The 23,070-nt window shown below is 37.8% G+C and overlaps 1 protein-coding gene across 5 annotated transcripts in view; it reads right to left on the bottom strand.

Annotated features, from left to right (window-relative positions):
- RALGPS1 (Ral GEF with PH domain and SH3 binding motif 1) overlaps positions 1 to 22,125 on the bottom strand; it is a 98,022-nt gene extending 75,897 nt beyond the window's left edge. For 4 of the 5 annotated variants that reach the window (XM_086475784.1, XM_086475783.1, XM_086475786.1 and 1 more), the window contains exons 1-7: positions 22,008 to 22,125; positions 18,741 to 18,848; positions 17,100 to 17,150; positions 10,094 to 10,177; positions 9,535 to 9,624; positions 7,811 to 7,903; positions 5,877 to 6,003 (exon numbers count right to left, since the gene is read on the bottom strand). In XM_086475784.1, the coding sequence (XP_086331910.1) occupies positions 5,877 to 6,003; positions 7,811 to 7,903; positions 9,535 to 9,624; positions 10,094 to 10,177; positions 17,100 to 17,150; positions 18,741 to 18,848; positions 22,008 to 22,064 (610 nt within the window). In that variant the 5' untranslated portion in view covers positions 22,065 to 22,125. The remainder of the gene's footprint in view (positions 1 to 5,876; positions 6,004 to 7,810; positions 7,904 to 9,534; positions 9,625 to 10,093; positions 10,178 to 17,099; positions 17,151 to 18,740; positions 18,849 to 22,007) is intronic. The other variant, XM_086475787.1, reaches the window with a different exon arrangement.
- Between the last annotated feature and the right edge of the window lie 945 nt (positions 22,126 to 23,070).

The following is a 23,070-nucleotide window of genomic DNA, read 5'->3' as shown; positions in this document are numbered from 1 at the left end:
CTGAGTTAGGTTTCTAGAACAGATTGTTGTACCACCCATTTCAAAACAGCAACTACTACGAAAAATGTAAGTTAAAGAATGCATGTAAGAGGGAGAGCAGAAGCCTCTAGAAGTTCAATCTATTTTTCAGTAAGCCTGTAAGATACTTACTGTCTGTTTGTGCGCGTGTGCTTGCACACTTTTTCCCTTATTACCTCATTACTTCTTTACAACAGTATGATGTGCATTAAACTGATGTGTGATGTAGCATGTGTTGTATATAACTGAAAGTAGGGTTTTTAATATATTAGATTACCCCTGTAATATTGTAATCCTTTTAATAAAGCAACAAATGTTATTTTGACATGTTCTGATTTCATCCTGTTTTAGTTCAGATTACAAATAGAAAACAACAGATAATTAATTTCACACCACTCTGCCTCATGACTCAAATCAACTCTGATACTCAACTACTATTAATGTGTGTGAAGCATCTAAATATTGCAACATCAAAAGCAAAGCAATTTTCAGATAAGAAAAATACTGAATTTCCATGCATTCCATGGAGGAAAAACTTTTTGTAGGTCATACGAAAACCCCAAAATTTTCAAAGGGTATTCAAGCTTTATCTTCCACTGGTTTATCTACTGGACTCTGGAAACCAATTAAGTTTTAGGTAAGAAATATTAAATGCATTGACTGGCTCTAGAGCCTGGCCACAGTGCTCTAACAATTGGGATTGTAGCATTAAGGCACTAAAATTCCTGCTGACGTATACAACTAACCACTATTTTGTCAGAAGAAAACGCTCACAGTAGACTGACACCTACCTTAGAAAAGTCACTTAGGAGTTCTTCCATGTGCAGGGTGTGTATACACATTCAACTTACAACTAAATAATCAAAACTTCCTGAAAATACTTTAGCATAACAGTATCCTTAGGTCACATTCACACTGTACCCTCCTCTTGTGCTCCTTTGGAACATGCTACCACAGCATATCAGGTAGAGCACAACACATAACCCACGGACTAAGATACCAGGGCAAAAAACCAAACAATACATTAGCCAGATGTGTATTAGTTTGGAAGAACTTCCTTCTACTGGTAATGAACTACTCTGGAGTGTTTGCCCACTTTTAAAACGTAGGCCACTATGAACATTACCTCCCTACGCTCACAGGTTGCATGAGAAGGACTATTGGAAGCTCTAGGAAGATAGCAAATTCAAGATACTCTTCCAAGGAATGCAGAGAACTTCATGTATCCATTGTGCAGATCTCAAGAATGGGGCATTCCCTAGAAAAGCTATTACAGGTGCTTTTCTGTGGCAGAAGATACAGCTGTAGATACATCTCCATAGCATACACTCATTACATGCTTTAAACCCATGTCCAGGTTGACAGCCTTTTGTTAAAACAACCATATTCCTTACTCTTTCTACCTAAAAGATTAGGGATTTACCTAGAATCTCGTCCACGTAATTAAAAAAAGATAGTGCACAAAAATCAGCATATGAAGACCTGGAGATACCATGTCTGAGAACTCAGGCAAACTAAGTTCTTAAATGAGGTTAGCTGTGCTACACCCCTTCTTCCTGGAAAAAGAGTATGAGGAAGAAAAAGACTTTTAAAGAATGCTTGGTCTTCACTCCCCCCCCCCCACTTTCAGCTAATATGATAGCACTCGCAGATGCTATTTTCAGTGAAAGGTGAAGGAGAGATCATATAATGGTGGGCTCAAATAGCTAACCTGTAAGGAAATAAGCATCAGATTAAAACACTACTGAGAAACACAGTTGATAGCTAGAGGAAAACTGCAGCTAGCATCATAAGAAACACACCTATTTCTCATCTAAAGATGGGTGACGAATAGACATAGCTGTAGGGTGGACCCAGCCAAAGTAACAAAAAAATCTCCGCTCTAGTTTACAAAGAAATTTAAAGTCTTCACCTAAAAATGGTCACTTCTCTCATAAGATCAAGATGCCTCTTTCCCTTTCTGAAGAACAGAAATGAGATACAGAGAAACAGACAGAGAGTGCTGAAGTTGCCTGGATCTGAAAAGGCTGAATGATCTACCTAAGAAGTATCCTGAGATTTTCTGCAGTCTGTAGTCTTGAATTTCCAGAAAATAAAGCATTTGACTGACATGCAGTACTTGTCACACACAATAGCCAAGGATGGAAGGGACTTTTGGAGATCATCTAGGCCAACTCCCTTGCTCAAAGCATTCATTAAAAGTTTTCAGCATCATCCCCACTGTTATGTTCCAATAAGACAAAACAAAACACCACAGCTCACAGAAACCTGTAGATTGGAACAGAACACACCCACCTTTATCCTTTCTATAACATACAGATACAACCTAAAAGATCACCTATAGTGAAGGCAGGAAAAAGCTGTAGCTAGCACTCACCCATGAATTTTCAAAACAACGTGACTGCTCTTTTTCCTTAGATCACCCTGCAGCTAAATGCTTCCAACAGCCCAGACCACAGCCTTGCCACTCTCATGATTTCTTGTCTCTCTCTTTTTTTTTTTTCCTTTCTCAAAGAAACTTGGAAGATCTGTCTGTAAAGAAAACAACTGTTGGATGTTTTATCATAGTAGTTTTAAACATAATGAGGATTATATTAGTCTCTCATGTTATAGCTTGAGGTTATAAACATACCAGTTGTCTCCCGTATTCATCTGGTTACACAAAGGTTCGACTGCATCTCGTAGGAAGCAGGGAAAACCTTACTTTAAAAGAGCACCAACACTGCTTAGTCTTTGCAATCACCAGGGAGAAGCTCTCTGTGATGTATGAAAACTGAAGTACAACATATGCAGGATGACAGAAGTCTAAAGAAGGTTGCTAGACATCAGCAGGAATTCCAGATTCAACCCTGTAACTCAGTAACATGTGGATGTTTTCTTTCACTTTAATTACCTGTGTCTTTTATTAGGCTTGTAACACTTTTGTCCATTTCAGAAACAATTTCATTTTATATTTAATTAAAACTGGCTTGGAGTGATGTCCCAGTAACTGAACAGTACTAAAGCATTTCGTACACAAGGCTACAAGCCAATTCTGTAATCTGGAGTCTTTGGACCACTTAAGCAATTGTTTAACTCCCCAGCACGTTCTCCAGCACATCTCAAACAATCTCAGGCTGCCCCAGATGGAATGGGAACCGGTATCTCGTAACTAAGTCACTGTCTTGCGGTGAGAGACAAGAGGCTCTACAGCATGAAATGGGAGCCCCATGAACTCTGCAAATCTTCAGAGACTTTATCACTCTCATTTGGTGTTTTAAGTTCACTATTTACTCATAACATAGATCAGTTTACTGGTCATTTAAGCAGACAGATGAAAGGGGCTTTTCCATACCTAATATTGTCTCCCTCAAGAAGATATTAATTCACTGAAACAAGTCCCCTTTGAATATTCTCTTTTGATAAGCTAAATATTCTTTCAAATCTGAAATTATTTTCAAAGAAGTTTCGATAACTCATACCAATTTTTCAACACATAGGGGTTCGCCATCAAATTTATTTAACAAAAATTATTTTACATAAGCAGTGCTGTTACTCACAGGAGTTTGTGTTGGCATTCATGCTGTTCAACATATTTATAAGTGACCTGAAAATGGGAGTGAATGATGGAACAAAAATCTGCTGATGATATTAACTAATTAAGAGGAGCAAAGAGAAGGGCTGACTGAGAGGAACTGCAGAAGGATTTATGAGACAGACCACTTAGTAAGACAGAAGATGAAAAATCTGTAGACAGTGATACATACAGGGGAAAAAAAAAAGTCACGACTTTCCATATACAACGAAAAGAGCAAATAATGGCCAGTAAAGGCAAGATCTTGGGATTACAATAAATAATTCCTGAAAACAATTTGCTTTTCTGATTGCTACTAAACTTTGAGCTAACAGAATGCTAGGAATTATTAAGTAGAACACAAAAAACTTTCTGAAGTCACTGTATAACTCTAACACGCACTTCTAGCTTGAATTTTCCATGCAGTTCATGTGCACACTCTTCCCCTAAAAAAGGATACAGAACCAAAATGCTGCCACAGAAGGTTTTCAAGGGTGCCAAGCAGCATCTGTACAAGGCATGATCAAGTAACGCCAGGACTCTTCCTTTTGGAAGAGAGGTAACTGAAGATTTACTGTGAAGACAACAGAGATAATGACTGGAGTCCATAACGTCAGGAGTAGCCTCAAGAAGGTACATAAAGAACAAAGTAGGGTTTACCTAGCGAAGGTAGAAAACATCATGTTCCAATCAAGGAAAATAATGTGGTACTGGACAGAACAGAGGAAGTCCTTCCCACCTGGGTGCTCTGGATGCAAGGACTTTCCACGTGTTTAAAGAGAGAATGCATCATTTCATGGAAGATAAACACATTGAGGCACTGAGTGTCAGTAAGACAGCAATTCTGGCCCAAGAACCCTACGCAGAATTCTTAGCTCTACTTATCCAGGTTCAGTGAGTTAAAAATATTTACCCTTTTTAGCTCCAGCTTAGCATCACCCTAAATTACTAATTAAGCCAGAAAATAGTTCATTATATTGAACTACACTCACTAACAACAACCTATGTGCAGAAATACTCCCAAGTGAAATACTGACAAAAAACCAGTTCATCAAATGCCTACTTCGTATATGTCACAAAAGAAAAGGAGCCTATCCACATTGGACAGCATTTTAACTGTAGGTCTCCTTTTTAACAGATCTTCAAATTGAACTAAACGTATAATTATTTAGCACCTGAGAGAAATTCTCACTCCAAAAGTATGTACACGTCTTCTCTGGTGTACAAAAAAGTGTTCATTGATACCCCTTCCTGTTTTTTATTTTCCTAAAAGATGTGTTTGGTAATGCAAATTGGACATATTTTTCAAAATCTGCAAGTTATACCAATGACAGAAACTAATTGTTTCGTCTTTTGTGAAAGTGTTCCTTTTAAATATAATTTGCATACTTTCTTGATCTCGTAGATAATCTAACACTTCAGGACAGTAAAGAAGAAAGAATATGAGTAAAAGCATCAATTAGGCAGGTTCTCAGAAACACCTATGTCTTACTCTCTTACGATACTTTCTGGAGGCTGCTAAACACCTACATGCCTGTGAAGACATGGTCTCTTGTTCACACTTCTAGTTTTGTGGTCGCCATATTCTGAAGTCTTCAAAAAATTTTTCTCTATAATTCAGCACATAGTCTTCACAGGTCTCATGCTTACTACTGTCACCAGAAACTCTTTAAAAAAAAAAAAACCAACATCTCTAGGAGCATATTCCAGTGTATGAATGGCCTTGTTTAACAGGAATCTGTTTTCTGCAGGAATACTAGTAGAGCTCAGTAATGGGCAGGAATTGTGAGTTAAAGAGCCATTGGGGAAATAATGATATAGTGTGTTTACACGAATAATACAAAGGAATACCGAAAAGACAAGTCAATCAACTGAATTGACTATTGAATTTCTATCTCTTTTCAAAGTATTTACAAGAAACTGACACAAACCAACTACTACTTGGTAGAGATAGCAGGTTATGAGGTACCTGAAAAAACAGTCCAGAAAAAACGGAAGCTACAGGAATGAGGTCTTAGATCACGCTGTACTCAAAGACACTTCTGAAACCCAATGCTCTTGTAAATACTGAGGACATCAAAAGGACAGTAAACAAAGACATACTTGTAGTTTCAGACATCAGTAATGCACAAAAATTCTACAAGTCAGAGACTGTATAGCTTAAAAATCTCCACCAGATCTAATATTTCTAAATATGAAGTGAACCGTACCTTCTATATAGTGTTCTTCAGCTGCACAACATGCTACATTAGTACTTGTCAGTCAAAATGAGCCACAGATAAATAAGGTAATTGTTCACACTCACCTAAATATGGAATAGTAGGAACCATTTTTAAGCTTCTGATGTACTCTCGTGTCCTTTTATAATTATCTTCCTTAGACAGTAAATAGTCTAACTTCTCAAAAGTGGTCTTGTATTTGCGATTCAAAAGCTACATAAAAAAAATTAAGGAAATCACAAAATAATAGAAAGACGAATTGACACAAAGACAACAACAAATAATAAAATTCGTTGAATCACCCACAGTAAAGGAAAGCATAGTCAAGTTAAGATCAAATTCATCATCATGACCCAAACCTGCACAATGTTTGAAAACGTGTTACCCGTTAAGAGAAAAACAAAATAAAACAAAACTTTTGGGGGAAAAAAGTATAAGGAAAGTAAATTACTATGATACTTAAATCTCTCTTTTCTCTCACTGGACTTACTACAGAAAATCAGAAAAATATTTAGCAATGCAAAAGATCCTAAAGTGATGGAAGACTGAAAAGTAAACCCAAAATATGCAAATGTAAGTATAAAAACACATTCCCTATTGCAGCAGGTTTTAGAAACACCAGTAATATTTTTTAAGATGATTTTAAAAGCCAATTGAGTCAGAACGAGTGGAGAATTATGGCACTGTACACCGGCTTCTTGCAGTTGTACTTTCTGAGAACAGACAGCTGTTCCATAGCACATTTCTTAATACACCTCTTCCTCTGCAAAATTCCATCTCTTGTACTACAGAGCTCATAATCCTAGCTGTTCTGTTTCTAGAGATCTGCGAGTCTGCCCACTGTTATAAAAAGCACTGCAGTGGGTACTGCTTCATTCAGCCTTACTCGGAACAGGAGGGGCTCACAGGAGCCACCAGTAAAACCACACTGTCAACAGAAGCCCTGAGGCTGTTTGCAGTTCCGGACAGTGCTCTGCATCTTAGTTAAAAAACAGCTGTCAATAAAAAGTAACATGAAAGGTACAAGAGCAAAGAGATTTCAGTACAATTTTGCTGTTTTCTTTCTTAATAGCACTGAGAATTCCTTGAGGGCCTGACTGCACTGTTCTGCATTTTTGAATTACTGTGTCTACAAAGAGCCTTACACCTCTTTATGTCTAAGTCGAATTGTTCACACACTTAGTTTCAAAGGTGGGTGATTTTCCCTATTTAAGTTCTAACTTCATCAAGGTGCTTGAAACAGCAAGCACTTACATTTTTATTAGACTATAGCCTAATTCTGTGCTATCAAACCATAAAAGTTACAGGCATTTTTAAAACATAATAAACTTAGGTAAAAGACTTAAGTATAGCCATCTTTGTTTATCAGTTCTGAACAGTTATTGTGATCTATGTTGGCTGGAATATGGAATTAATGAGAATTACCTAATTCTCTGTGTATTTAAAGATTACATACAGCAGGACTACATTATAATTGCGTATTTCACTTTAAAGAAATAGCAAAGCTGAACAGTAAGCTTAAATGAGAAATTCTGCCCTCAGGAGACTAAATTTCTGAAAACGGAATTATCAATGCATTTGATTTCTAAAATAAATGAAAATGGAAATGCATTGTATGATAATCACAAAATTAATGCTTCTATATTTATAATAGGTCTTTTTTCTTCCTTTCCTTTTAGGCAATGACACACACTATGATTTGGATAATGGGATACTGATACACACTCTATACCAGAGTCTTCTAAGATTGCTTATGAACTGAAGTCCTCTTGAGCACATAATCAGTGCCTTCTAAAACAGACAGGAAAAGCAGGAAACTCTTACAGGAAAAAATATGCAGCCGTTTAAACTCCACTTTCACAAAACGTGTAAGAGATCACTACTTCTGCTACCGTGGTACCACAAAAACAAAAAAATAAAGAATCTTCTTCCAGAGCATGTAATTTGACAATTCAGAAGAATTCAGAAAACCTCAGAATTCAAACAAGACAGAAAAGACAATGGTCAAGGAGTAACTTACAGCCCAGGTTTTGGTCAGTCTGAAGATAGGTGCACTTTGCAGTGCTGACACCACGGACATAAGAGAATGAAGGTTATTCAGTTCTAGAAGCTTCTGAAAAAAGGGAATAATAACTTTTAGCACATCAAAAAGTGAAGCAGGATTAATTTATCTCAAAGTTGCATTAATAAAATATACATTTTTTGCATTAATAAAATACAAAGTTTTCACCAATGACTGCCCAGAACAACATTATTCAATGGTGTCAATGTGCAAGGTTAAGACCACTTTAAAAGTTGCAAATTCTCCAAATATATCCCTCAAAACAACAGGCATTTCAGTGGTGAGAATACAAACTGTATTTGAATTCGTTAATTTCTAAGGCTGTTACTTCAGGAACAGAAAATATGGAAACATTATTCGACGCACTGTTCTTGAAAATAAGTATAATTTTGGAAGTCAAAAATTTAATCAAGCTAAAAATATCAAACAAAGATGGTGATGACCCTTTTAGAATTAATACCACTTTTTATTTTGTAATCTGTTTTACAGGACAAATTTTCCTCACTTCAACATACTTTAAATTCACTCTGCGTTGACCATTCCTCAAAGCACATTGATCTCAAAAGAGATAATACTTTGGAATAAAGCTGTCTTAGATGATAAAGTTTCCTACAACATAGTTCTAGAAAGATAGAAAAAGAGAATTGCTGTCATGTAGCTTCTTTGTAAACCTTACAAAGAGGCTGGATTCATCCTTGAGTGATTGATCTACTCATTGCTCAGGAGCATTTGAGGAAGATACGGATTTTATTGAAAGAAAAGAGAGCAGTGTTTTCCTTTTTGCAGGGGAGGGGGGTGGGGTGGGGTGTGCAGAGAACACAAAACCAGCTCACCACCTCTTACTTCTAAGAACAACCTCGCACCTCCAAGCTGACTGTTCTCCTAGTGCTTGGACTATGCATTTCTACCAGGAACTTTTTCAGAAACATTCTCTTTGCATAAGCACAAAACTGCTAAGTGAACTGACTGGAAAATATTCATAATACAAAAAAAAAATAGTTTGTATTACATGGAAAATGTTATTCTAATTACCTATACACACACACAATTTCACACGTTCAATATTAGCACTCAGGCCTTTGATCCAAGTGCCGTCCTCTTATTAATATTAGTAAGTGTCACACAGGGTCATACAGAACAGAATGACCACAGGTCATGAAGCAGAAAAATATTTTTTAAAATAAATAAGTTTTTTAAAAAGTTAAGAATGACTTGTAAAATGCAGTGCTCAAATTCATTTAAAATAACTCAGCTTTAACAGCGGTACTTTATACCAGCAACTACATGTCACAAGTAGGAATAAAAGTCTCAACAATAGCTGCTTTAGAAGCAAGAGTTTTCTTTTCATAAAAGGTAAGTTTGAACAGGGGGAGACAAAAACTGGAACAGTTTACAACCATGTTCAGTGTTGGCAACATGTAGCTGGCCATCAACAAGACAAACCACTTTTAAACTTGTTAGGCAAAGGTACAAGACAAGTCACACTGAACTGGGTAGTTTTCTTTAACCAAGTAAAAAACAATAGATGTCATAACTTTATCTTATTCATATAGTACAACATAGCAGATATGCTAAAAAAGAACGCTGCCCTCTGTAATACAGTAATGGTTCATAGGAGTAGTGCAGAAACAAACAGAAAGGAAATAAGATTTTGAGTGATAGTACAAGAAATTTGCACTTACTTTAGCTATTTTCACAAAATGGCTCAATATTTCTGCCCTTATTTTTAAGGTCTGTGCTGTTAGTATTTCTCGTACAACCCAAAAACTGACCTATAAAGTAAACATATATAACTGAATGTATTCACAAAAAAAGGACTTTATTACTTTCATGATGCTATAAGAAGGAAACAGGGTAAGGAAAGAAAAGACTTCTGATCCCATGAGTTCTCATCTGTATAGGTGCAATTACCCAAAAGCATTACCACTGGATAGAAGTAGGTAGAGAAGTGAGGCAACACTAAGATAACTGAACGAGCAGGTAAAACACAGAAAAAGAAGGAAAAGAATTGCTAATGTGTACCATGACATATCAGCAAAAATTATTAGGAACCAATGGTCTAGAGGAACAACAAGAAAATATGGGCAAAGCAATTGAAAACAGGAACTGCCATTCTGAAATCTAATCCTCATTTAGAAAAATATTCATAAGTTTTAATTCATAGGAGTGGTTCTATTTAACTTTATACTCAAAGACATCTGTCAAACAGTACCTGCCCACCACAGGAATCAAATCATTTACCTGGTTAAACCTCCTAGTAAAGGCAACAACATTTGGAGCAAGGATATGTTTTTCTTTCTTATTCCATCCACAGCTGGCTAGTTCCTAGGAAACATATTTTAAAATTGCCTTAAAAATCAGTAATGTTTAAAACATTTAAAAGTATAAAAAACTGATACATGACAGAAGCATCTATCAGATAACTATGAAAACCAATACGAGACACTGATTCAATGACAACTAGTCTAACCAAACACTTCTGTGTTTTCCTGGTGTACATAAATGGTGAGATTCCTTTATTCTCCAGTACTAGAAAAACCAGACATCATTATTAATATTCAGATACAGAGAGACTAAGCAATCAGCCACAACTGATGTATCTGATGCTTCACTCTGCGTTCATTATTTCAGCCAGGGATCCCTCACATGAGCAGGTCAGCAGACACAGGAGTAAAGACTTTGCTAGTACATAATCTTATCTGGTTCAAAACTGAAGCTAAAGTGAAACACTAACAACAAGCAGTATCAGAAGTAGTTAAAGAGTACAAAAATCAGCTGTGCAACCAGAGCTGATAACCTAGCTATTATTCCTGAATGTCATCCTCATTATCACTTTCATGAATACACCATAGTTTAGCTTGTTCAATCTCTGATTTTTTTTTTAGTTAAAAGGTGACATCTAAAGCATTTTAAAAACACAATTGTGGAACTGTAATACTATTGTTTAGAGTAGTTACAAACTAATTTTAAAAACCCTGAAATGTATGTGATACTCAGTCTGACAGAATCTATCATTTGAAAAAGGCTGGACAGCAACAGTCTTAAGTCTGAAGGTCTTCTGGTGGAGAGAAGGTTGGGGTCAGGACTCTGTTTTATTTTGGATTTTGGGTTGGGTTTTTTTTCAGCTGTTTTTTAAGCCATGAGTTTAGCCAGATTTGACTGAAGTGTGGCATGAACTTAAGAATATAGATAGTACTTTGGTGCTAATAAATCAAAAAGTTGCCAGTAGGCTGCATAGTTCAGTCAGAGTATATGAAACAAATTTTTGAACGCTCTTTAATTACAGTGACTGCTTCAAAGTCAACTTAGTTCAAAATAATGAGAAAAACCACAAATTCTGTAGTATACCTGTAACCACAACTAATCAATTTCAATGCATAACAAAATTCCTGTGCTCTATGGGAAAAAAAATCTTAATGTAAACTGTAAAATAAATAGTAGAAATTCCTGTGGGAAATATAAAATAAACAGAAGAGCTAAAAAGCAGATGAATGATTTTCTCTTTAAATAAACTGTATTAAATTGGGCATCTACAGAAATGTGAAATTATAACTACAAATTTGATTTAGCCAGAATGAAAGTGTCCATTTTCCAATAGTTACTTCAGGCAGTTCCAAATATATTTAGACAGCCTGGCTCTCTTTGAACTACAGATTCATGTCAACACATAGCTATACAGTCTTTATATTCAGATCTGACAAGTGGTAGATACATACATACTGGAAACGAGTTCTTCATAACACCAGCTCTAAATCGCTCTTCTGTTTTCACAACCACAAATTTCAGTTTCAATCGAAACGTTGTTCAACTTTCCAAACATACACAATTAACTTTAGATGCCTCGCAGAGTCAGCCAAAGAGGATTCTGTCTCTGAAAAGCACTTTGTACTTTCTGATAAACAGAACACACTCTTGAGATGTTGACATCTGCATGTTCCTGTGTGAGCACCAGGAAAAGCATTTCCAGTTCCAAACATACTTGGTATCCCGACCCTCCAGCAGTTAAGCTTTCTGCAGATAAAAATGTCAATTCGCATTTGTCAAGACACTGTCTCTCCATGTGACTGGTGCACGTCTGGTCCTAAGAGTCTGGAAATTACATATTTATGCGGAAAAAACCTCAATCACTCTACTAGGAACAGCAAGATTTACTTTTGTCAGAAAAGTGGAAGAGGTCAGTAACCTAAGGATATTAAGCAGTTGCCAGAGGGCTAGTGAGCAAGAATGGAAAACTCTGTGCATGGTAAAATCATTTGACTAGGTTTAAAATTTGGACTGAATAAGAAGGTTGATAAGAGTAAGTGATCCAACGTGCCCCTGTTGGATTTTTTTTCATACTCCTAAAACGTACTGTGTTCTAGAATTACACTTCATAGAATAGTTTAGGTTGGAAGGGACCTTAAAGATCATCTAGTCCAACCCCCCTGCCATCTTTTTGCACGGAGGGATGCAGGCAATTTCTTCAGTGTACACAGTCACAAGAAACTTTCCAATCAAGTGTGCAAGAAAACCCCGAAATCTGTGGAGATTGCAATTTCCAGGACTTTGTAAAAAAACCCCGCAAACTTACAAAGAAATTCAGAATGTAAGCATAGTTCTTTCTGCTGGAGAACAAAGAACTGTCCTCTTACTGAACTCTTGCAAAGTAACAAGCAGATGTGTTTTTTAATAATAACTCGATCAAAAAGCAGAAAAAAGCCTCAGCAAGTGCTAGTTTTAAAGGACATTTGTGTGTTTGAGGTAAGACTTGGCAACCAGAACTCTAAAATCTTGAGTCTTCCTAACCATGCATAAGATCATGTTAAAGACTAAATATCCCTCTTCCCCCCAACACAAAAATTCAACAACAGGTAACTCACTAAAGCAACCAGCCCAACAACAGCTGACTAAAGAAACCTCTCTGTGCAGTTCTTCCCTGGAACTCAGCTATGCGACATCTAGCAAACAATTTCAGCCTCTCCATGTTTTTTTCATGCCCTCTTTCTAGAACAGGAAACTGGAAGTACTTACTTTTATTCACATCCCAGTGTATTTAACATCTTTTCCTGCATACAAAAGCTGATTCTGCACAGCCATTACGACCACCTTGCACGAGCAAGTATGAAAGGGAAACGAGGGACCATAACTCTGCATGCATCATATCCAGTGACACAACAGAATGAGCACATCACGGAACACAGGCTTCAACCAGAATATTGGCCTTTCCTTCTTCCATGCAACCCAGGGACACCAAAGGCAGACTCTGACAAGGCAGAGTTCCAGTGTAAAACGGCCGATGACCATCTGCCCATGAATAACACAAGTCATCTGCGTGAAACCCTGCAGGCCTCAAGGGGGTCGTTTATCAACGGATATCCAAGTTGACAGACACAGAAGCATGAATACACCAACATAATTTAAATGGCTACCGGGCCTCAGACAAATGCAGACAGTTACAGATTAACATTTAATCCGACCAGAAAATTTTAACCTTCTTAGTCCAATAACTTAGCTAATAACAAGAGGCAGGTAAATGACAAATACACAGACTATATCTTGCTTTAAAACCTAGACCTACAGTTGGCAGAATTTCAAGATAGAAACAGTGGCTTATTTTTGGCAAACCAAAGAACAATTAAATTATATTGATAATTCCAATAAGATGAAAGTCAGAAACTACAATTAAGAAGTAATAGTTCACGGCAACTGCTATTTATACACAGACCTGTATTCTAGCAGAACCTGAAAACACAATGTTAAGGTTTTTTCTGTATCATTGATCACTAATTTACATCTGCCAATCAGAGTAGCACCTCAGGAAATTTCATAGAATCATAGAATGGTTTGGGTTGGAAGGGACCTCAAAAGATCATCTGGTTCTAACGCCCAATTTAAATTTCATTCTAAAAAGGCAAAGTGAAGCAATGACAAAGGAAAAGAAGAACAGTAAATCAGTATTTTCTTTTGCTATAAAATTCTATGGCACAGATTATTTCATAGCAATTAAAACAAATGCAAAGTTCACTTCAAATGTAAACATCTATAGTTTCGTATTTTATTTTGTATTCATTAATCTCCTCAGAGTATCACACTACCTCAATTTTGGTGAAACCTCCATTTTATTCTGCTGTTTTTCTTAGTAAATTTTTCTCATGAATCAGTATCTATGTATCTATTTGTAAATACTGATATTTTTGTATTAACAGATTTTTCTACAGGTATTGCTGTTTTTTTATTTCATTGTTCATGTGTCATTTTTTCCCCCTCACAGTAAAGACTCGACTCCCTGACTGCTCAGAGAACACATGTAATTTCAGAAGCGTGACAAGTGTTTTTAGCCACAAAACTGTCGGTGTTCTTGAAAAAAAAAATTAATTTATCTGACAGGAAGGCCAGACCAGATCGATGAGTTTTTATTTTCCTTCCTATACTTTCTCAAAATATAAGGCTGCTAACGTTTCTGAACGACTGTAATATACAATTTGATTTGTTAGTGACCAAATTGGATAGATTGAGATTCTACTATTAACCTTCTAGACTACCATTGCTGATGTTGTCAAAATTTCTGTGTATATCACGGGGTTTTTTGTCCTTTATGTATTCATGATATTCCATCTAGGCACAAGAAGACAATAAACTATAATGGATCTAAGCAGCTGGAGTGTGTCCAGAGAAGGGCAATGAAGCTGGTGAAAGGTCTGGAAAACAGGTCTTAGGAGCAGCGGCTGAGGGATCTGGGGTTGTTCAGCCTGGAGGAGGCTGAGGGGAGACCCTATTGCTCCCTACAGCTGCCTGAAGGGAGGTTGTAGTGGGGGGGGGGGTGTGTCGGTCTCTTCTCCCAAGTAACAAGTGATAGGACAAGAAGAAATGAGCTCAAGTTGCACTAGAGGAGGTTTAGATCGGAAATTAGGAAAAATTTCTTTACTGAGGGAGCAGTCAAACATAGGAACAGGCTGCCCAGGGAGGTGGTGGAGTCACTGTCCCTGGAGGTGATCAAAAAACATGTAGATGTGGTGCTTCGGGACATGGTTTAGTGGGCATGGTGGTGTTAGGTCAACCGTGGGATTTGATGATCTCAGAGGTCTATTCTAACCTAAAGATTCTATGGTTCTTTGTCCTTATATTAAAGAACTTGAAGCTGGAAACACACAATTCTTGTACCTTTTGCAGAAAAATAAATTTATTTCATCAAAATACAAGATAGCAATTACTTTATGCAAATTTAATATATTCTGATAACTTTCATTCATCATTTCTTAAGTTTTTATTTCTGATTTTCAAATGTCTATGTAAACTTCAATTGCTGTTCCTTAACAAGCCTCAAATTTCTTTCTGTCTCTTTCTTAAAAGTTTAAAAAATTAAAGGATGCTGATACATTAACGTTTAAGGGTTTGGGCTGAGTACAGAAGGCTCCAGGGTGACCTTCTAGTGGCCTTCCAGTACTAAAAGGGGTTTATAGGAAAGATGAGGAGGGACGACTTCATGAGGTAGGGTAGTGATAGGACAAGGGTAACAGTTTCAAACTGAAAGAGTGTAGATTTAGATTAGATACTAGGAAGAAATTCTTCACTGTGAGGGTGGTGAGACACTGGAACAGCCTGCCCAGAGAAGCTGTGGATGCCCCATTGTGGTGGTTGACCCTGGCTGGATGCCGGGTACGCACCAAAGTCGCTGTATCACTTCACCTCCTCAGCTGGACAGGGGAGAGAAAACACAATAAAAGGTTTGTGGGTCGAGATAAGGACATGGAGATCACTCACCAATTACCGTCACAGGCAAAACAGACTCGACTTGGGGAAATTAGTTTATTACCAACCAAACCAGAGAATGGTAATAAGAAATAAAACCAAATCTTAAAAAAACCTTGCCCCCACCCCTCCCTTCTTCCCGGGCTTAGCTTTGTTCCCGATTTCTCTCCCTCCTCCCACCCAGTGGTGCAGGGGGATGGGGAATGGGGGTTGCAGTCAGTTCATCACACTGTTGTTTCCTGCCACTCCTTCCTCCTCAGGACAGGACTCCTCACACTCTTCCCCTGCTCCAGCGTGGGGTCCCTCTCATGGGGGACAGTCCTCCATGAACTTCTCCAATGTGAGTCCTTTCCATGGGTGCAGTCCTTCAGGAATAGACTGCTCCAGCATGGGTCCCCCACAGGGTCACAAGTCAAATCTGCTCCAGTGTGGGCTCCTCTGTCTCCACGGGTCCACAGGTCCTGCCAGAAGCCTGCTCCGGCACAGACTTCCCACAGGGTCACAGCCTCCTTCGGGCACCCACCTGCTTTGGTGTGGGGTCCTCCATGGGCTGCTAGTGGGTACCTGCTCCACTGTGGACATGGGGACAGCCTGCCTCACCATAGTCTTCACCACAGGTTGCAGGGGAATCGCTCCAGCACCTGGAGCATCTCCTCCCCCTCCTTCTTCACTGACCTTGGTGTCTGCAGAGGTGTCTTTCTCACATGTTCTCACTCTTTCTGGCTGCAATTGCTCCTGCACAATAACTTTTTTCCCTTTCTTAAACAGGCTGTCACAGAGGCACTACCACTGACTGGCTTGGCCTTGGCCAGCGACAGGTCCATCTTGGAGTAGACTGGCATTGGCTGTATCAGACACAGGGGAAACTTCTAGCAGCTTTTTACAGAAGCCACCCCTGTAACCCTCCTGCTACCAAAATCTTGCCATGCAAACCCATTACACAATTCCTGGAAGTGTTCAAGTTCAGGTCAGATGGGGCTTTGGGCAACCTAATCTAGTGGAAGGTGTCCCTGCCCATGGCAGAGGGGTTGGAACCAAATGATCTTTAAGGTCCCTTCCAATCCAAAACCACTCTATGATCTACTCCCTCAGAATTTGATCTTAATCATGATAGTACAAATTAAAAAGATTACCAAAAGGCTGATGCAGCCTAAAATACAGGTCATGACTAGAGGCTAAGTCAAACTCTGAAATCAGTTGTGAACTGACAAACAAGAGTAGAAGGGAGAGCAGAGAATCTTGACATCTGATAAACTTATCCTTAAGAAACACGCAACACAAAAGCAGGGCAGGAAGACTTCCAGAAAACCAGAGTCATCATTTTTGGCAACAGATGACAAATCAAAGTAAATCAGGCTGGGTTACAGTGCAACAGTGCTAACAAGAAATTATTCTAGAAGAATATCAGTGCAGTGCAAGAAGTTGAGCATTTTTGAATGAAAAACCATTATTGAAATGGTTACATTTCCTCAGGCACTGAATTCCACAGATATAAGCACATAGTTTTAAGAGAACCTACCTCGGGCTGTATAGCTTTAAATACTGGCACATCCATCAACGTAATCTGGCTCTGCAATAAAGATAAAATTTTACATAATGTAATACGAAGACCTAACAATCATGTATTTACACCTGCCCTTTAGTAACTACAAACCATACAGTCACATCTTCTCTGTAGACTAGAAATGAGCAGTCCTGAACCTAGCCTCCCCTGTCCTAAACAAACAGCCCTACCTCTTTACATATGATCTTTTCAAGCCTTTTTCTGCCAGTCCTACAGAGATGCATTTCAATTTTTGGTTTCTTTGGGAGTTGATGTGTTTTTTGTTTGTTTGTTTTGTTCATGGCTACAGGTGGCAAGTGGAACTGGAGAGAGAAAAGCAATTTACAGAAGTCTGGACTTCAGATTAAAAGATGTTACAATGACATAAGGGTATGTGCGTGCCTATACCTGTGTGGTTTTGAAGTGTACCATTAAATCAAGACCCTCATCAACAAGCTTTCATCTCAAACGAACAGCAGCAGGAATTATGAACATAACAGAAAACTGATGAGTTGTAAGTTACAAGCAACCTTACCTTGACCTGATCATTTTATGAATACAATTCTGAGATCACCATAAACTCATTTTTGCCAGTGTAGACCACACACTATGTGTTCTGGGCTGTCTTTGAACTTAATATTCAGTCTCCTCTGATGAAATTAGACATCTCCATTTTTGTGTGATTTTACAGGCCTGTCTAAATTGTGTCTGTTCATTTCTGAAGGTAGTCCTTGGCCATGGATCATCTGAACTTGTATGAACAGGAGTGAAAGCATCAGGCCATTTTTTTAATTGAGTTGATGCAGATTTGCCAACCAAGTATGTTTATATTTTTACCTAACAACAGCTCTTATCTGTGCACTCTGTATTAGCATTAAAAAAAAAAAAAAAAGACTCATCAGAATTTGTTCCAAAGTGACAAACTTACAGGAATAATATAGGCCTATCTCCAGGACTTCTTTGTGAATAGGTATTATGCCACCTCACGTCAAATGAGGGAAACACCATTTTGATGCCCGGAACATTAAAGAAAACATTATACTAGGCTCAACAGCTTTCATCCTCACTCATTCCTGCCCCTCAGCAAGTTAAAATATAAATTAAAAACAAGGGGCCAAGCACAAGAACTGTACCGGACTTCTGCCAAATCTGCAGTTCTGCTTTCAGTTTAGTACTGAAAACTTGTTGTTAAGGCATGCAAATTGTTTCCTTTCTACAAGCTTCTTTCCTGTTTTTAAGAAACTGTTTTTTCCGAGAAACTGATGTTTCAGCAGAAGAGATGAGTATTTGTGGTTTTGATTTTAAAAAATTAAATTAATCAGACTGTGGGTAACTTACATCTTTAAACCTATGTTAGGCTCTTCTAAAGATTAGAAAACATTCAAATGGCTTTGCACAGAAAAACAAGTAACGCTGTGTCAGGTCAGTACTGAATGATGGTATCCCAAAACGTGTTTATTCTGTTCAAGATTATATAATCAGTAATTTGTTTTCAAAACCAATAGAAGTTCATTTAAAAGATTTCTATTTTAAGAAAAAACTTTATGTACTTTTTAGCATCCTGCAAGCCCTCGATATTGTACAAGCTTAAATGCAAAAGTAACATCTCTTACTTACAGCAAACTCCTCAGGAGTTACTTTCAACACATCAAATACAACTGCATCGTAGCTTTTATTGGCGTAATCCGAACTTCGCCCTTCCAGAGAATCTGAGCTGCTACTACCCTAAAAAGAAAAAAGATACCAGGCTTATCTGCAGAATGACTAATTTCACGTCAAATTCAGAAAATAAACGTGTAAGAATATTAAGAAATGACAAGAAAACATATGAACTTCAAAAAGCTTCAGACACTGAATTGTAAAATTTAGTTTAGCACAGTTCACGAATGCTTCCAACAAACTTCCTTCTGCAAAAACTGGAGTGAGACACAATTTTAGTTCAATGAAATTTCCAGCTTTAGAAAGCCATTTTAAAAATCATAGACTAGATAAATGAGCTGTCACACAAAGGGAAACACATTGGGATTTTGAAGATTCATATTCAATGGAAGCTTTTAAATTAAATATGCAAGGTAGAGAGTGAGTAGATCCAAATCATGCTGCTCTATCCATAACGTTATAAAAACAGAAAAACTGACACGTCCTGAAATTCATCCCAATGTTAGCTCCAGGGTACTTTAGAATAGTACTGTGTCTTGCCTTAAAAATTGGTGCCTTCCCTTCCTTTTGAAGTTTCTGTCCTGGGCTCAGATGCAGGCACTTGGGGCATGTTTTCCTTTCTTCAGGAATAATGTGATTTAATAACAACAATAGCATTATTTTTCTATTTCTTAAAACTACATACTGAATAAAAACATGTGCACATAAAATCTTAAGCCCTTACCTCACTGAGGTTATTTGTTTGCTAGAAGAGCATTGCTGTCGAAACAAGATGTTTTGGCATCTTAACTAACTGTAACATTCTCACTTAAAACTGACTTGGTAGCAAAGAATTAGAAGGTGGTAAATGAGATACTGATTTTTTTATTTTTCCCACTACAAAGTATCTGGGGAACTATTGATTAGGAAGCCAATTTGCACTGGGCAAACCCAAGAAAAGAATAAAGCGGAACTAGTAGGAACACAGATAGGTATGCTGTATCAGGAAATTGCCAAGTTAGTATTTAGAAAGAGAAGCACTGTCTCGGTATCTACAGACATATGGGTAACAGAACATGATTAATACAGTCTTGCTGGACTTCCAAAAGAATTCTGACGTGGTTCCTCACACAAAAGACATTCAGAAAACCATGCAGCCCTAGCATAGAGACTATCCTTGCAATGATAAATAATTAGTTACAAGGCAGGTGCTACAAGCACTGAGAATATATGAATCACCAGAGAATTATGCATGGAGAAGCGATGATTATTATACATTCAACAACCTGGAAAAGATGGTGAACAATGAGGTGACAATTTGTTGACAGCTATGGATCTTAATTTTATTTATTCAAAGTGGTAAAACAAAACCCAAAACTCAGCAATGAAAATTCTGAAAAGGGGCTTCACAAGATTTGCTAAGTCTGGAAAAGGAAAGGAGAAAATACGTAACAAGTATGAATATGCTCCTTTAAAAATCCACAGTGCACCCAAACTTGGAGTACATGTGCAGTATTAGTCTCCATCCTAAAAGGGATATCAAAGAATTGGAAAAGTTTCAGAACAAGGCAACAAGGATGATCACAGGTATGGAACGGCTTCTTCACCAAGACAGACTGGCCATGCTAGAAATCTTCAACCTGAAAAAAGAGGTAGTGGGTTGTGGGGAGGAAGTACAATAACCAACAAGGTGAGCAAGAGGAAAGATAGGAATGGCGTCTCTTTGCTTCTTCTAACACCAGGAGAAGGGGTTATCCGTTAAAGTTAGAGATGGATTTTAAATGACTAGGAGGATACAGGTCTTCACACAGCATATAGTTAAGCTGAAAACCAGCTTGTTATGGGATTCTGTATAAATTAAGAGATTACACAGATTCTAACAGGGGACTACGTAAATTTATGGATGACAAATGCACTGAGACACAGCAAACAGGACCTTCCTCTCCGGAAGTCCCCAGGCTGCAAACAGCCGTGGCCAGGATGGTGCCAGCAGGATGTTTCCTGTGCTCGCACTGCTCTTGTGCCCTTCTTCAGGCATTTGCTGTTGGCCACTATCAGAGGCAGAATAACGGATTAGAAGAATCTTTGGGGTGACCCTGGAGACTTCTTATGCTCTGACTTATGACAGATACTTCTGTTACAAGAGAACAGCGTTACGAGAAAACAGCATGAGAAAGTCTTCTTAAAAAAAATTAAGAGGAATTTCAAAATTGTGTGTTTACATACTCAATTGAAAACGTCCCCCATCTTGAGAGAATGAAAAGCTATTTCTGTTAGTCCAAGGGCATTTATACCATGTTCACGAAAATGATCTTCTGCAGGGCACAGCTTTATTACATATTTTTGTTTCATTGTAAGATTTGTAAAGATCAGCTCACTAAAAGTCCTGATTTGTTTCATGAAAATCAGGATAATCACCTTGATAGGATCAAGTTGCGTGAGCAAAACACTCCCTATGATGGAAGCTATCACGTAGCTCTTCAGCTGACTTAAGAGATCAGGAAAGTAGAATTTTTCAAGCAGGGAAGAATCTCATCAAAATGTCACCTTTTTAAAAACCAAAAAGTAGCTCAAATCATACGTTTAAAATGTATGCTTTACTGGGCAAGGCTTACTGTAACTGATTTGTAATATTCCATCATAATATTACATGAAAGTAAAAAAAGAAAAAAAAACCCAAACAAAAAACCCACACAGAAAAAACTCAGTAGGGCAACTAATTCCCAAGCAGTCTTGATTTGGTTGTCCTGGACCTACAAACACAGGATGTTAGCTGTGAACAGCAGGCTCAACAAGGAACTAGGTAGTTTTTGGAAACAGCACAACAAAGCTGCCTGGTCTCCAAAGGATATAAAGGCCTTAAAATGAACAAAATCTTACAGAGCACCTTCTTACTAGTAGACTAGTAAATTCCAAAGAAAAATCAACTGGATTATTTCTGACTGGCTCCATTTACTTCATATGTTACACTGCTCCTAACATATTAATAATAAACAGCTGCTGTAAGCTATAGAGTAACAGGTCAAAAATGCTGTTTAATCTAAATGAGTAATCACCATCAACAATAAAAAAAACCTGGCTGTGAACACTGAGAATAGTGTTCTAGAACTACTCTGTTGTCAAATACTACCCACTTGTAAGAAAAAGGACTGACATGACTAGTAGTGGAAAGAGCTCCTGTGAAAGTTGAAACAAGCCAGAATTTCCATTTTGATACAGGAGGTAACAAAAACCAAGGAACCATACCTCTGGAGTGGCGGAGGTGACCATCACATTGGCCATGAAGTCATTCCTTTTATACATGCTCTCCCCAAGATGCAGGAAGTTTCAGCTCAGCCAACGCTGGTGAGACAACATGATGAAAACAGAATTCCTGCAAAGCAAATGTATTTGGGCAAATAAATAAATTAAAAGACAAAATAAAACAAAAATCAAAACAACAATACAAGAGATTTCATTGTTCTTTCTCAGAGAAAAGAATTTAAGAAACAAGATGATCTAGGGAGCTAGATTCCCTTTTCTCTTTCAGTTACAAATTGCGAAGGAGTATAACCGAGTATCAGTAAAGCCATGCCAAGCCCTTATCCCAACCTCCAATCAACTCGAGAAATTTAAGGAAAAAAAAGTGTATCATTTGCCATTTATGTTGAAGTAGGTTTTATATGAAGGCCATACTGGGCAGTATTCATCCAGAACTGCAGGTTATCATAACGTATTTTAATATATAAGAAATCCAAGCTGTTAACTGACTGAAAAAATGGTGCTTTCTCACTTTTCCCTGCTCATCACTTGAATTAGTCTCATTACTGGTGATTTAAGTCCCACTGTATCTTTCTAATGCACAAATCCTATTTGCAGCTGCTTAGGCCTCCACTAATCTATACAGACAGGTGTGCCTGAAAAAGTACTTGATGTCAGGCCCCAAAGAACAGACATTTTCCAGAGAAGAGAACCAGCCAACATCATCCTTCTTAGTTGGAAGGATGAATCTCAAGGATCTCAGCAAATCCAGCAAAAGCACTGTCTGAAGCGAGATTTTTTCCAAGCTGGATTGAGCAGACAGATGCAGTTCCAAATTGGCTTAGATATATTACATATCACATATGTAATACACCTTAAGCATCGTTCAGAAACCAAAAGATTGGACTGGAAAAAAAAAAAAAATCTGAGCATGTAGTACCACAAAAAAAGCTGCCTCTGCCGACTTGGATCAAATTACCCATTCCAGAATTACCAACTGTTAAATGAAAATGCAGAAATACAAACAAAAAAAGCGAATCAAAACCCCCATATTGCAGTTCTAAATTAA

The sequence above is a fragment of the Leptosomus discolor genome, chromosome 19 (assembly GCF_034619465.1).
Source record: "Leptosomus discolor isolate bLepDis1 chromosome 19, bLepDis1.hap2, whole genome shotgun sequence".
Lineage (NCBI taxonomy): Eukaryota > Metazoa > Chordata > Aves > Leptosomiformes > Leptosomidae > Leptosomus > Leptosomus discolor.
This window is presented reverse-complemented; position numbering and strand designations above follow the sequence as displayed.